Source organism: Leopardus geoffroyi, chromosome A1 (assembly GCF_018350155.1).
Source record: "Leopardus geoffroyi isolate Oge1 chromosome A1, O.geoffroyi_Oge1_pat1.0, whole genome shotgun sequence".
Taxonomy (NCBI): domain Eukaryota; kingdom Metazoa; phylum Chordata; class Mammalia; order Carnivora; family Felidae; genus Leopardus; species Leopardus geoffroyi.
The window spans coordinates 179308519-179324711 of record NC_059326.1 but is presented as its reverse complement, the minus strand read 5'-3'; the positions used below and the strand labels follow the sequence as shown (position 1 = coordinate 179324711).

Genomic DNA, 16193 nt, shown 5'->3' with positions numbered 1-16193 from the left:
CTGCCAGCACTACTATATTAAAGAGGGGTCATACAGGCCAGGGCCTGGCCCTTCAGGAGGTGTTTTTTGGAAAGTATTACTTGCTCTCTGTTGTTGTGACTTTTGTACTTTATGTCCCTACTAGTAGTGATGTTTTAGACCCTCCACCAGGTGTGTTTTGATTTATTTGTTGAAGTAGCCCTGGAAAGGAAAATGAAGAAAAACAAACAGAAAACAAACATGCAAACACACAAACAAACAAACAAACAAAACCAGAAGCACCAGCTACAAGTAAATAACAGGGTGGAGGCAGTGCTGATGGAAGAGGCCTTATCCCATACAAACAGAGAAATGACAGGGGCAGGGAAAAAGAAAAAAATAAACATTGACCAGAAAAAGAAACTATACGGCTTAATCCTGAGAAAGAGAAAGGAAAATAAAGAAGGAGGCAGGGAAAAAGAAAAGAAAAGAAAGTTGTCCAGACAGAGAAACTATATGGTTTAATCCAGAGAGAGAGAAAGTAAAATAAAGAAGGAGGCGGGGGGAAAAAGAAAAGAAAATTGACCAGAGAACCTAATGGCTTAATCCAGAGAGAGAGAAAGGAAAATAAGTAAGGAGGCAGGGGAAAAAGAAAAGAAAATTGACCAGACAGAGAAACTATACGGCTTAATCCAGGGAGAGAGTAAGGAAAATAAAGAAGGAGGTATAGAACATGTATCAAGATAATGGATTAAATATGTCTGCTTAAACAAACCAACAACCAGAGTAACCAGACTAGAGGGAAGAAATAAGAAGGAGAAAAGGAAGAATATATCTGTATAATAAGAACTGTCCAAGAATCAAGCCAGGCAATCCAACAGTGCTGGTCTGGAGGCGGGCCGTCTGGTTCCTCAGCGTCAACCTCTCGCGTGCATACGTAGATACCAGGCGCAGAGGGGCGTGGCTAGGTGTAGGCGGGTCCGCCTCCACTGTAGGCCTGCTGTCCTTTCCCTGAAGCCCATCTTGTTGGTGATGGGGAGAAAAATGGCGACACCCCAGTCTCTCCACCACAGACCGGGTGTCCCAAACCATTCTGTTGGACCTGTCTTCACTGTGCCGCAGGTGCAAATGAGGTGGTTTGTGTTGCTTCGCTGACTCCTGTGCCTGGCGCTTGGCTGGGATTCAAACTCTCTCTCCGCGCGCCCTGGTACTGGGGAAGCACCTCTGCACCACCCGATAAGTGGTCCCTGTCTGGTGGGCGCAGGCAGGCTTTGTCCTGTCCCACAGCACTCCGGGGAGGGGATCACTGTCTTCCACTGCAGATTGCGCCCCTGACCTAGCCACGGAGCCTGGGGCTGGCTCCCCTCCCTCCAAGGTGCGTGATCCGGGCAGCCAGCCCCAGACCAGAGAAAGCCCCTCAGTTAGAGATTGGATCTTTCTCCATCCCTGTCTGGTTTTTCTCTTGTCCAGATACAGTCCTATGCTTCCCCAGCCTCTCTTTTTCCTCCCTCTGTCTCTCCGCAGAAGGGGATCCTTCCCCTCCATTCGTTTTCTCTCCGGTTCTTAATCACGCACCTATGGCCCATCGGATTGTCCCAGTGGGTCCCTGGAAGCAATTGTCTTTTTGCCTCCCAAACCCTTTGTCTCCCGAACCCAAAGTCCTTTGGTTTCAACCCTGCTTTGTTTGAGACGAGGGAATTTCGGATCCCCCTACTTCTTCGCCATGTTGGCCCCTCCTCCCTCGCCATTCTCTCTTTGACAGACCTTTTGGTTTGTTCATCACTTTGCTGATGTAAGCAATGCTGTAACACACATTCTTGTTCAAATGTGGATGTTTCTCTATATTTAATATCGCAGGAAAGATACACTTTAGGAAAATTTAATACACACTGCCACAGTACTACCCAAAGAGGATGAACTGTCCCAGTATGGCTCACAAACCGTGTGCAAGGTTGTTGGTGTAGAGCTGTTCTGTGAAAGTCTGCAATCTTCAGAGACCAGGCAAATTTTCTGGTATAAACCTCCCAACAACATCGTAAAGTCTTACGGATTTATCCTCACTTATGGATTTTGCTTTGCAGAATTCTTGAGCTTGATCTGATTGTCAGAGATGATGATGGAAATATCTTGGACCCTGATAATACCAGCGTCATCAGCTTGTTCCATGCACATGAGGAGGCGACTGATAAAATCACAGAGCGCATCAAGGAAGAATTGGTGAGCTTTGTAAAATAGCCTTTAGCCAAGTGAGGCATTATTTAGCATATCATAAACTTAAAATAATAGGCTAATTAACTAGAGTATATATTATTCAAGGAGGCATCTGTCCTATGACCTGAGATGATCAATAGCCATCTGCGTTTTATTGTTTTGGTACTTGGGACTGTAATTCATTCTGCATCCATCCCACAGGTAGTTTAATGCCAGGCAAGTTTCCTGTTCTCATGGAGCTTTTATATTCCAGAGAGGAGAAAAGAAAAAAGGCAATACAAAGTAAACAAACAAACAAATTAATTCCAGATGGTGATAAGTCTCTAAAAGACAATAAGCTAGGGTTCTGTGAATCATAGTGCATAAAGAGCTATTTTAAAAATGTACCATCAAGAAAGGCATCTCTCAGAGAAGACATCTGAGTTGACACTTGAATGATGTGAAGTCACCAGGCCTGGGAAGATCTAGGGACAAAGTGTTCTATGTATAGGGAACAGTAAGTGAAAAGGTCCTGAGATAGGACTGTGTTCTGAAGTTTCAAGGAGTAGAAAGGCCAGTGTTGATGGTGCATGCTGAGCCATGGGAGAGGGTAGGCAATGATTTGGAGACATAGGGAGCAGTAGCCAGATCTCACAAGGCCCAAGGCATCATGGAGAAGAGTTAAAATTTGTTATTCCAAGTGTCGTAGAAAACTGACAAAAGATTTCAAGGAAACGTAATTTTATTTTTCAAGGTTAACATACTCTGATTTATGATTAAAAAATCATTTTATCCACTGTGTATTATTTGAAAGAAGGTTTATTTTTAGCTCTATTGAGATAATTTTCACAGAATGAAATCAATTCATTATAAACTATAGTCTACTGAATCTGGCTAAAATACAGTGCTGGGTGAACTCCACCACGATCAAGATCTCAACAGTTGCATCACATTGAAAGTTTCTTTAAGTCCCCTTACAGTTGACTCCTTTCCCCAGTCTCCAGCTGCAGGCAGTCCCTAATTTGTTTTTTTGTGACTACACTTTTGCCTTTTCTGTAGTTTCATATAAATGAAATCGTATGGTTTTTGTGTTTGAATTAAAAAAAAAAATTTTTTTTTAACGTCTATTTATTTTTGAGACAGAGAGAGACAGAGCATGAACAGGGGAGGGGCAGAGAGAGGGAGACACAGAATCCGAAACAGGCTCCAGGCTCTGAGCTGTCAGCATAGAGCCCGACACGGGTCTCAAACTCACACACTGTGAGATCATGACCTGAGCCAAAGTCGGATGCTTAACCGACTGAGCCACCCAGGTGCCCCTTGGTTTTTGTGTTTGACTTGCTTTACTCTGAATGGTGATTTTGAGGTTTGTGTATATTATTTTTCCCTTTTTATTGCTGAGTTGCCATACCATTGACCAGTTGTCCATTTTGGACAGGTGGGTTGTTTCCACTTGGGGGTTATTTTAACTAGTACTGCTATGACCATTTGCAAACACATGTTTGAACATACATTTTCATTCTTTTCGAGTAATACCTGACAGTAGGATTGCTGGATCCTATGATACGTGTATATTCCACTTATAAAGATTCTGCCATACTTGTTTCCAGAAGGGGCGTACAATTTTGCATCCCCATCAGTAGTATATGAGAGAGTTCCAGTAGCTCTGCATCCTTTCAACACTTGGTGCTGCCATTCTAGTGCTTGTGTGATGGTATCTCATCGTGGTTTTAATTTGAATTTTCCTGAATAACTAGTGAAGTTGAGCATCTCTTTATGTGCCTACTGGCCATGGCCATTTGTAATTTTTTGTGTGTGTGTGAAATGTCTGTTCAGATGTTTTGCCCATTTTAATTGGGTTGATTTTCTCATCGTTGAGTTGTAAGAATTATTTGTGTATTCTAAATATGATTGTATATTTGTATATTCTAAGTGCAAATTCTCTACCAGATACATGTTTTTGCAAATATATTTTCCCAGTCTGTGCCTCCCCTTTTCATTTTCTTTTTTTTTTATATATATTTTTATTTATTTATTTATTTATTTATTTAATTTTTTTTTTCACGTTTATTTATTTTTGAGACAGAGAGAGACAGAGCATGAACGGGGGAGGGGCAGAGAGAGAGAGGGAGACACAGAATCGGAAGCAGGCTCCAGGCTCTGAGCCATCAGCCCAGAGCCCGATGCGGGGCTCGAACTCACGGACCGCGAGATCGTGACCTGAGCTGAAGTCGGACGCTTAACCGACTGCTCCACCCAAGCGCCACCCCTTTTCATTTTCTTAAATGCATCTTTCAAACAGCAGAAGTTTTTAGTTTCAATGGAGACCATTTAAGCATTTTTTGAAAAAGTAATTTGTGATTTTTATGACACTAATTTTATGATGAAGGCTGGGCAAATAGTACTATTTCCCAAAATGAGAAAATCAAGGCCAAGAGAGTCAAAGTGACTTGGGTCAGATTACAGAAGCTTTTGGTTGTAGACCTGGTTATAATGCAGAAATCTTCAGGCTTGCGTCCTCAGTGGTGCTGGGCTAATTTTCTCTACCTTCCTCCTTTTTTCCTACCACCTCTTAGTCAAAAGACCAGCCAGATTATGGAATGTATTCCCGGATCTCCTCATCCCCCACCCACAGCCTCTATGTCTTTGTGAGAAACTTTGTGTGCAGAATTGGGGAAGATGCTGAGCTTTTCATGTCTCTCTATGACCCCAACAAGCAAACTGTCATAAGGTAGGTGTGTTCAGTATTGCCTGACTTCTGTGGATATGGGAGGTTGGAGTTAGCAGAGCACAGAACATCCTTTTTATTCCCGCCATCACTTGTGGAGAAATTCCCACCTGGAAGAGAAACTGAGCCTGAAAATGTGGAAATAACTTTTTATAGGATGTACCGGTCAGGTGGAAATATTACCACCAAATTTTTCCCATAGTGCAGTTATGGTTACACAGTAGGGTTTTGTAAATAGGTTTGTGATTCTGGAAAACAACCAGAGGTAATGAGATTCATACAGGTGGCATTGGATAGATTAAAATTCATACTTTTAAAATAGGATATGGGTAGGGGGATGGGTGAAATAGGTGATGGGGATTGAGGAGGGCACTTGTGATGAGCACAGGGTGATGTATGGAAACATTGAACCACTAGATTGTGTACCTGAAACTATTGTAACACTGTGTGCTAACTAACTGGAATTAAAATAAAAAAAAAAAAGTAAAAAATAAAAACAGTACAAAATAAAACAAACAAAAACAAAATAAAACACAACCAGAGTTAAGAAATGAGTGGTGAGGGCAGTACCAGGTTAAGAATGTGGGCTCTGAGATCTGCCTGAGTTCACATCCTGGCCCCACCATTTACTCTTTCTTAACCTCAGGCAAATTGTTCATCTTTCCTAGCCCTGAGTTGCCCATTTGCAAAATGTGAGCGCCAACCTCACAGGGTCATTTCTTTCAGACATCAGTGAGAAGCACAGAGCCTGGCACATGGTGCTCCAAGAGGCTGTGGCTATTATTATTACTACTTTAACTGGTTGCTCTCGAGAACCCTTGGGTGCCTCAGCTTGACGAAGTGAACACACCTTTGAGAATCTCCAGGGAGGAGACTCTGGTATACCTCCAGCCCCCACTACTAGGCCCCTGGCCCCTGCTTGTGGTTTAGACCATCCTTCCAGGTGGTGATCCTGCTGGTCTCCTCCATTGGGGTTTTGGGCCAATACATAGTCCCATATTTGAAGGCCCAGTTAACATATTGGAAGAAAGCTGGAGCATAATTCGTCTGCCTTTATGGAGAAAGTGGTGCCTCTCTAGCTTGGTTGTTATGATTAAATGAGACCATGTACAATGCCTAGTGAAGAGGAGTACTTTAGAAAATAATGGCTTTTCTGGAGACATTTGTGAAACATGGAGGGACTGTTCATCTAAGGAGAAAGAACTGAGGTCTGTACATGATATCATTTAATTCCCTTTACTCCATGTCATTTGGGTGAGGAAATGAGGCTTGGGGAGGTCAAGTGACTAGTCCAAAGTCATACATATGTATTAATGGTGGAACTGAGATTTCTACTCAGGTCCATCTATCTAACTCCAAAGACAAGCTAGTTCCCACTTTAGTATGTCACCAAGGAAAAAGTTGTATCAAATATCCTGAATGGTTCTCATCAGAGTGTCAGCATTGTCATGGTAGAAAGCTACTCTTTATAGCAAACCTAAATCCCTAACATTAAAGAGTCAGCCTAATTCACCTGGTGGGCCTCAGTGAACACTGGAAGTGAGTGTCCCTTTTCCCTCAGAACCCACCTTGAAATGGTCTGTGTGTCATAGGTACTGAAAGTACCTGAAAGTACTCAGAGGACCCTTCCTGCCTCTCAGAAAACATGTTTCCTTATATTCGAATTGGCAAGGGTGCCTGGCCTACTGGCCTATCTAAGTGATGGATGACCTGAGCCAGCTCTGTAGAAGGAGGCAATGGATCAGTGACAAGGCAGCTCTGTTCCCTGATGTGCCATACAGGATGATATGCTCAATGGGGCATGCCTGAGTGATGTCTCTGAGAGTGCCAGATATACAGGGAAGCCCTCAGGAAACTGAGAGATGAGGAAGAGAGGGGACAAAAAGGGGAAAAAACCAAAAGAAAAAAAATGAGAGAGAGAGAAGTAGAAAACAAAGAAAGATGAGAAGAGGCATGATACAAGAAAGGGGCAGGGGAACTTGAAAGCACTCCCTATGTCATTCTGACTCTGGACAGCTGTTTTTTCCCTAAGAAATCAATCTTCTCCCCTCTTACCAAGCAGGTTGACATAAATGAGCCAAAGACAAGTTAGGGCATTCTCAGTGTGGCCCAAATGTGAACTGGGAACAATTTGGCTGAGACAGAGCTTTCAATGTTGGGATAAATCATGGTCCGATTCCAGTGAATGCTTAAAGAGAAGTTTGGGAAATCTAAGGTAAATTTTTGTAGGACAAAAAAAGAAGCATCTTAGACATCAAGCCAGTGGCAAGGCTAATTTAAAAAAAAAAAAATCTTGAGGAGGAGTTGGAATGGTCCTCCCCTTCCTTGGGGGAGACTGTCACGTGCAATAGATCTTACCTAGCTCGGTGCCAGGTAGGCCTTTGGTCTTACCACCCAGGTCTTGCTGGACATGGATGGATAGGGCCAGCTCAGCCCTCTAAGTTGCTTTTCTTATTTATTGTATTTCCCCTAGAAGAAAATTGCTGGTGCCTGATGTTTAGACCTAACAGGCTGGTTCTTTGTTGGTCATGCTACATGTGATCAAAGGTCCTGGGAAATATCCAGGTATTTCACTGTGACATTCTGGAGATAACCAATGGGAAATAATAACAATTATTATTATTATTATTATTATTATTATTATTATTTTTGTATGGAACCTTGGAGGCTTCTTGGTTAGTTTGCTGAAAATTCCATTGAAATATTTAGAACTTACTAAGGAAAGAAAGAAAGAAAGAGAGGAAGGGAGGGAGGAAGGAAAGAAGGAGGAAGGGAGGAAGAAAAAAGAAAAACTACATTTAACTTGATTGAATTTTAACCAGTGGTTAATCTAGAGCTGTGTTCAATTTGTTATCAGTGCCATTTCCCCCTTGACCTTGCTTAGACTACTCTCATCAGTCTTCTAGAGGTGAGTAGAGAGAGAGTAACAAGACATCAGAGAGAACAAATCTCTGAAAACAAGGGACTTCCCTTAACTTTGTTAAATTCTTAATATTCTTTTTTAGGATGATTTGGTTTTTGAGCTTTACTTTGTTTTTATCCTAATTCAAGATAATGGGCATTTATTTAACACTAACTATATATACTCCTGTATGGCATGGCAAACCTTATGACTCAACTCATCAAACTACTAAGTTTCTCCTAATTTTCCCAGTGTGGCTGGACTGACTAGTATGTACCCCACAGGGTGGGTATGGTTGCTAGAAGATGTAAGATGGTAAATGATCATATGTCAGAATTGTGTGACTGCCCCTCCTAAAACCCATCAGGGAGTATCCATTACTTTTAGGATCAAGTCAAAATCCTTGGGTGACCTACAAGGCTTACATGGTCTGTCCTCTCTAATTTTTCTCTTACCACTTTCCCCTTGGATCTGGTTTGTATTTATTTTCATCTTATTTTATTTTATTTTATTTTATTTATTTGTTTATTTAGTAATGTTTATTTATTTTTGAGAGACAGAGAGGCAGAGTGCAAGTGGGAAACAGGCAGAGAGAGAGGAAGACACAGAATCCGAAGCAGGCTCCAGGCTCTGAGCTGTCAGCACAGCTGAGCCTGACGCGGGGCTTGAACTCATGAACTGTGAGATCATGACCTGAGCCGAAGTCAGACACTTAACTGACTGAGCCCAGGCACCCCTTGGATCTGGCTTTTAGGTGCATCAAGCTCCATTCTGCCTCAGGGCCTTTAAATGCATGTTTGCTTTGCCTGAAACATTTCTCTTTATCTTTTCCTGACCGACTTTATTTACATGTCATATCCTCAGCAAAGACTTCCCTGAGTACCCAGACTAGGACAGACTTTTTCGATATACATTCTTGTAACACCCTGAACTTTGTTTTGATAGCACAATTGCATATAAATAGTTGTCACAACTGCATTTAGATAGTTATTTCAGTGTATCTCAGATAATGACTAAGGCCATCTTTGGCCCATCATACTGTGACATTCCATTCAAGAAAACAGTCCTAGGTCCAATGGATCATTTTAAAAAATTCAAATCTTTATTCAGTCTTGAAAAGGGAATGAGATGAGAAGGGCAAATATATTCTTAATGTCCAGCAAAATATACCAAAATCCTTTCCTCCTCATCTCTTCCACTCTTAAAAATGCTACAGAAAATGCTGCTTCTCTTCAAAAATATTAGGTAGCTGGGCCAGAATTTGCTTAGCAAATGGGGGAGGGAAAGAGACTATGAATGCACACATGTTATTGATTCTTTGCCCCCTGTCTCTGTTAGTGGTGATCTCTTAGAGGGAGGGACCACATCTGTCTCAAACACTACCGTGTCCCCAGTAGCCAGCATGTGTCAGGCACACAGTAGAGGCTCAGTGAATATTTTTTCCAAAGCAGTGTTGAGCCCCAGGCAGTAACCAGTTGCCACTCTTCTTCCCACAGTGAGAACTACCTGGTGCGATGGGGCAGCAGGGGCTTCCCGAAGGAGATCGAGATGCTCAACAATCTGAAGGTGGTCTTCACGGTGGGTGTACATTCTTCTTGTAGCCATCTTCCACACTCGCAAGGATACAATCTTGGAAATGAGAGGCTGGCCACTTGATCAGGAGGGAGCATGACCTTGGGGCAGATTTGTGTTCTGGGCTTTCTGGAGAGATTCAGAACAGATGGGGGGCCGGGTGGGAGGGGGCGGGTGTTGTGTGCCCTAAAGAAGCTATTAGGGAGGTGGGTCTTCCCCTCTCTATATCTTCTTCCCTCTTTCTTTCTCACTCATGTGCACACTGAGAATACACACAGAGCGCTGTGTAAACAAGCACAGACTCCTTCCAGCAATAATGTCTGCATGAACTAGATACAGCAGCTATTCTGATTTATCAGTAAATTCATTGGTTAATCTGAGTTCCTTTCTTTGGCTCAGACTTTCTAAAAACCTTTCTAAAATGTATCAGAAAAAAAAAAAAAAAAAAAGAACTCCTAAGAACATTGGCTGCCTTGATAAATTGTATATTCTGAATAAAATTAAGTCATAGATGACTAAAGATCTTAATGGATCCCTGAGATCATTCTTCTAAAAACCAATACTTGCTGGGCAAGACACATGTAGAAATGTTGAAATCAATTGTTAGTTGGATGACTTATTTCTGAGAGTGAACCTGGCTTTTTAGTTGTGGGAAGGACAAACAGTGGAAATCAGAAGATAAGGGTTATTATTTTTAGCAAAGACCTTTCTCTTGCCCTATTTCCATGAGGGTGTGTTAAGAGTGTTGTCTTAAGATACCTAAGGATATTGGTGTTCTCTGCAAGATCCTTTGGAGAGAAGAGCATTTTTGAGATTTTTCACTCTGATGCATGTGTTAGCAAGGAAAATTACAGAGGAGGAGTCAGGGAGGGATTTGGGCATTGGCCAAACCTATGAGTTTGATCCAGGAGTGACCGACATGCTACATTAACCTACGTTGCTCTACAATAATTTTCCAGTTACAGCCCGTTAAGTGCAATGTCTCATGTTATGTCACAATTAGATTGGAGTGCAGCTGATTTATTTTGTTTGTTATTTCCTGAAAAATGGGCCAGAGGCATGGAATAAGATCAGAGTCCTAATTGCTTAGACAAAGTTTTCCTGGCATATATAAATGTGTCTCAGTCATGTTTATCTATTATTAGTTAGAAGGAGGAGCCTATTTATTTTCTTGATAAATAGGAAAGTCCCATAGGGCCTCCTGATTAAACCAGGAGACAGATGTTTCACGAGAAGGACAGGGACAGGGAATCAATCAGTGGTTCATTTTGCAGAGAACCAATTCATGATGTAAACATGCAGGAAAGGGCATCGGTAAATTTGTGTCTCTCAATATTAATGAGAATGTGATTCTGCTTGCATGGCATTCTGCCTGGGCTGCTATGTCTTCTTCCCACAGCAAATGAACTTGGGAACCTTCGTTGACTGGTTCAACAGGCTGATATTTCTCTGTCTTGAAATGATGGAAGTCTTCATTTTGGGACAAGGAAAGTCATGATGCTCTAACTTCTTTTATTGATTTCAAGATCAATTCAATGAGTACCTAACATGTGCTTTGTGCTAGGTATTGGGGATATAGCATTGAATAAGCTTATTGAACCTTTCTATCATGGTATGATGGGGGGAATTCGGAAAATAAATAAATGAGTAAATAAACAAGGCAATCCATGCAATGCAGATAATTAAAACAGGATGATATGATGGCGTTTGACTGGGACTTACTTTCCATTGGACATTGAGGTCATATTTAAGTTAGAGATGAGATGAGACTTGGCAGGTATGTGCCTTGCTGGCCTTATTTATTTTTCTCTGGTTGTTAGCTCTTTCTAGTTTCTTCTTTGAGGGCAAAGCCCTAGGATCTGGCACATGAGTCGGGCCAATGGTGAACTTCCCCTCTGTCTCTTTTATAAGCATTCAACCCCTTAGATCTGTAAGAGGAAGGCAGAATATACTACCAGTTTCCCTAAGAATTTGCCCACTTTGGGGGTTGTTGCTAACATACAGGAAACAGGACTGAACAATAAAAGGAGTACTAATGAATTACTAAATCGGGTGACACATGTTTTAAGTTTTATTGCACTGCCTCAACTTCCCTAATATGTCTGAGTTTTATAAGGTCAGCGTAAAAATGAATTAGAGACACCACAAATTGGAACACAGTTCTGAGGAAGGATCACACATTTATACACTCTCCAGAGAGAAACAATGTGTTTGAACATTTTGCTGTGCTTGCATAACATATTAAGATGGTCTGGGTGCCTGGGTGGCTCAGTTGGTTGAGCATCCAACTTTGGCTCAGGTCATGATCTCAAGTTCATGAGTTTGAGCCCTGTGTCAGGCTCTGTCCTGACAGCGCAGAGCCTAGAGCTTGCTTCAAATTCTGTGTCTCCCTCTCTCTCTGCCCCTCCCCCTCTTGCACTATCTCTCTCCCTCTCTCTCTCTGTCTCTGTCTCTCTCTCAAAACCCAGGCGCCCCTATGTTTTTAAGTTTATTTATTTATTTTGAGAGAGACAGAGACATTGTGAGTGGCAGAGGGACAGAGAGAGGGAGAGAGAGACTCCCATGCAGGCTCTGCACTGTCAGCATAGAGACTGATGCAGGGCTTGAACCCAGAAATCTATGAGATCATGACCTGAGCTGAAATCAAGAGTCATACACTCAACCGACTGAGCCACCCAGTCACCCCAGCTTAATTACCTCTTGGAAGGCCCTATCTCCAAATACATTTTCAGGTTCTGGGAGGTTAGGACTTCAACATATGAATTCTGAGGGGACATAATTCATCCCATAACATCTAGGGAGGATCCTTCAGGTGCCAGGGTCTTTGTGACTCTGGAATGCCTCTGAAAGATACCAAACTAGATGTTTCAAAAATATGAAAATTTCTAATGAGAGGGGGGAAGTAATTAGGGATGAAAATCATTATAAGGGAAGCAAGCCTTGAGCTCTTAAGGTTGGAAAGGATTTGGATATATAGAGGAATAAGAGGTAAGTATTTGAGGCAGAGGTGTGGACAGGGGGCTTAGGAAGAAAGATTGAGTCGAAAGTGAGCATTGTGTGTTTGTGGAGCAGTAACGGGATCTTTGTGACAAAAATAGAGTACTTACGTGCAGAGAATAGTGGGGAATTGGTCAGGTAGGACAGCTGGAAATATATTATGTCTGGGACCTTTCACGTCAGCTGGAGAAGATTAGCACTAATAGGGTAGGAAATAGGGAGCTATTAAGGTTGTTGCGGGGAGAGAAATGAAATAATGAACATGGCTTCTAAAGATGAGTTTTTCAGGGATATCAGGGTGGTTGGGAGGAAGGAGGCAGGCAGGCCAGAGAAGAGGCTTTCCAACCATCTGCATGTAAGATAATTGGGATCTCAAATTCAGTTGCCTATAGGGCAAGGCAGAAAATACAAATGAGTGGCTGATCTTCCTTAGCCAGAAAGCCCCCTTCTCCCCTAACTTTCCTCTCCCCTTGCCCAGTAGAGAGACTTTGAGGAGAGTCAGGGAGCAGATGTCCATTCCCTTAGCAGGTGAAAGGACAGCCCTTGTATCAGTCAGAGTTCTCCAGAGAACCTGAACCAATAGGATATATATGTAGGTTTATTCAAAGGATTTGGCTCACAAGATTGTGGGGGCTGGCAAGTTTGAAATCTGTAGGGCTGGCCAGCAGGCCTGAAATTCAGGCAGGATTTCTTTATTACTGTCTTGAGGCACAACTCGTCCTTCACTGGAAAACCTCAGGTTTGGGTGCTAGAGGTACAACAGTGAATAAGGCCTCAAGGCCTTCAACTGATAGGATGAGGCATATCTACATTATGTATGGTAACCTCCTTTACTTAAAGTCCATCGATTATAGATGTTAATCGGGCCTACGAAATACCTTCACAGAAGCATTTAGACTAGTGTTTGACCAAGCAACTAAGCACCATGGCCTAGTCAAAGCTGGTGCATAAAATGTAGCCATCACGGGGGCGCCGTGGTGGCTTAGTCAGTGATTTCAGCTCAGGTCATGATCCCAAGGTTCGTTTTGTGGGGCCGAGCCCTGTGTTGAGCCCCATGTAGGGCTGTGAGCTGACAGTGTGCAGCCTACTTGGGATTCTTTCTCTCCCTCACACTCTGCCCTTCCCCTGCTCACTCGTGTGCATGCCCTCTCTCTCTCTCTCAAAATAAATAAATAAACTTAAAAAAAAATTAACTATCACAAGCCTGAAGCAGGAAGGTGTGGACTACGTTGGGACCATGTTTTGTCCCCAGAAACTCTGCACACCCCCATGCTTTTCTTTCCACACCATACACACTGAGAGCCTGGGGATGGCTGCTTTGCCTGGACCTTGGCTCTTATGTGAGCCGACAGGCTATTCCCAGTGCATATGCCTATATGAGGATTAACTTGGAGGAAAAGCAGCTATTCCCTAGTGAGGCGAGGCCCAGGATTCTCTGCTCGGACGCCAACAACTTGCCTTGATCCCATCTGGAAGGGGGTTCCAAGAACACTGAAGCTTTTAGATTTGAGCAGGACACCCAGATACTGAGGTGACCTGGGTGGTTTTCCCTCCCGTGTATCTTTCTAATAGGGAGAGAGAGATTTTGTGGTAGTTAGGTTTATGGACTTTGGTGTTAGAATGACTGGACAGTGTCTCCAAGGACTAAGGTCATGACCTCTGGAAGCCCCTTGTCTTCTTCGTGTCTCAGTTTCCCCCTCTGTAAAATGGGGTGCAAAAACAGTATCTACTTGAGAGAGTTGTTAAGGATCAAACAAGACGATGGCATGTGAGAAATACAGCACCGTGCAGGACACATTAGTGTAGTTCACCGGTTTCAGTGTTCTTCCTTCACGGCACACACCTGAGGGCACTCAGCTGTCCCCCTTGAAGTTAGCTGCGGCTGCCTGCCTTGCTTTGGTCATTGAAATGCAAGCCAAAGTGATGTGCCTTATCTGGGTGGAAGCTTTAAGACCAAAAGGTGATTCGCCACATTTCCTTCCCCTGCTGTGGGGACAGTGGAAGCACCTGTTCTGAGGAGATGGCTCGCCCGTCAGCTAGAGGCCCAGGGTGGGTAGTTGAGCAAGGTGGGAGAGGAGTGGGTGGGGGGCAGCTGTCTGCATTTGGCATTCAGCCTGAGCTAGAAATAAACTTCTTATAAAGCTCTGAGATGCTGGGATTACTTGTGCCACAACAACCCATTCCTGATTGACATACATACGTCAGGTGCTCAGTGAATGTAACTATTGGGAGCTTTCCCTCTTCCTTTCGCCTTCTCCCTCAGTAGTGCTGAGTGGTGATGAGACAAATGAAGTCATTTGTAGCAAAAGCTATTTTGGATCCATCAGCTGGCATATAGGAAATGTTGCCTGTATGACTGATATTGTACTTCTATCCTCTTCTCATTGGTTTGAAATTGAAGAATGGGGATTGAACACCAGAGACCTGTCCCTCAGTTTCCTTTCTAGAACTTTCTAAAACTCACAGTTCTTCTCTATGGAATGGGTGTATCGTCTTGTTTTCAGCCTTTCCTGTGACTAATTGTATGACTGGTCCTTGTACACTAAGTGCTAAATACATCTGCCCCAGAATTTGCTATCACTAGGCTTCCTTTTCTACTTCTTTAGACACATGGTAACTATTAATTTCCTGCCCTACAGGACCTCGGAAACAAAGACCTCAACAGGGATAAAATTTACTTGATTTGTCAAATAGTCCGAGTTGGGAAGATGGATCTCAAGGATACCAATACAAAGAAGTGCACGCAGGGACTGAGACGGCCCTTTGGGGTTGCAGGTAATGACACACTACACACCATTAACTTCTACTGGAGTGCACATTTTATATGGCTGAATTTTAAAGATTCTTTCTTTCCCTCTCCTCCTTGCCCTCCCCGCCAAAAAAAAATTTTATACCACACAGCTCCTAATACGTACATTTCTGGTAACTAAATAAAAATAATTGGTGGCCAAATCCAGATTTATGATGAAGGCAGTGAATAATGGATTCCTCGTGTCTGCAGCAGAGTGTTGGGAGAGCATTGCAGTCTGAACATTTGGCGCCTTTGCTCCCCAGCATGGTGAAGGAGGAACAGTTCGGGTGGGATCTAATTATGAGGCACAAATCACTTTTTAAAAAATATCCAGGACAGGAAATGCAGTTACACAGAATGAGTCACCGGCCACACATCTAAATTCTAGATGGAAGTGGACGTTTGGAGAGTTGGTGTGACCAAATGAGGTTGCTTTAGAGCAGCCTCACCTCCTCATTTTTCTCCAAGCCTTAGCTCTCTCTCGGGGTTTCCAAGGCTTCATCATTCTTTAACCACTTTTATGGTTTTTGTTATATTTAACTATAACTTGCATTATTATTTACCTAATATATTTTCTTTTAATTAGCCCACTTTAAACTAAAGTACACTTTTTGGAAGACCATTTAAATACCTGTGAAAACAGCTATTTTATATGCCAGTTTTATTTCTTTTTATTAAAATATGCTTTTTTGTTTTTTGTTTTGTTTTGTTTTTTGGCTTTTTAGAATGAGAGAAAGTGCAAAAGAGTGGGAGGGGGAGAGGGACAGAAGGAGAGAGAGAGAGAAAATCCTAAGCAAGTTCAAGGCTCGGTGTGGAACCCAACACCAGGCTCGATCCCCCAACCCTGGGATCATGACCTGAGCTGAAATCAGGAGTCAGATGCTCAAATAACTGAGCCACCCAGGTGCTCCTAAAATATACTTTTTAAATCATGTACCATTTATAATTCCTCTGTATCATCTCTAAACCCTGTGTTTCAGGTTCTTCGTTCAAGATACCCCGATCTGCAAGCACAAATCAGCTGGCTCTCCAACTAGTCCCCTGGCACTGCTTGC

At 42.7% G+C, this 16193-nt stretch overlaps 1 protein-coding gene across 1 annotated transcript in view; it reads left to right on the top strand.

Moving 5' to 3' along the window:
- DOCK2 (dedicator of cytokinesis 2) overlaps window positions 1–16193 on the top strand; it is a 416990-nt gene that overhangs the window by 44544 nt on the left and 356253 nt on the right. Inside the window, exons 7-10 of the mRNA XM_045501969.1 lie at window positions 2040–2175; window positions 4725–4879; window positions 9275–9356; window positions 14987–15122. Coding sequence (XP_045357925.1) covers window positions 2040–2175; window positions 4725–4879; window positions 9275–9356; window positions 14987–15122 — 509 coding nt within the window. The remainder of the gene's footprint in view (window positions 1–2039; window positions 2176–4724; window positions 4880–9274; window positions 9357–14986; window positions 15123–16193) is intronic.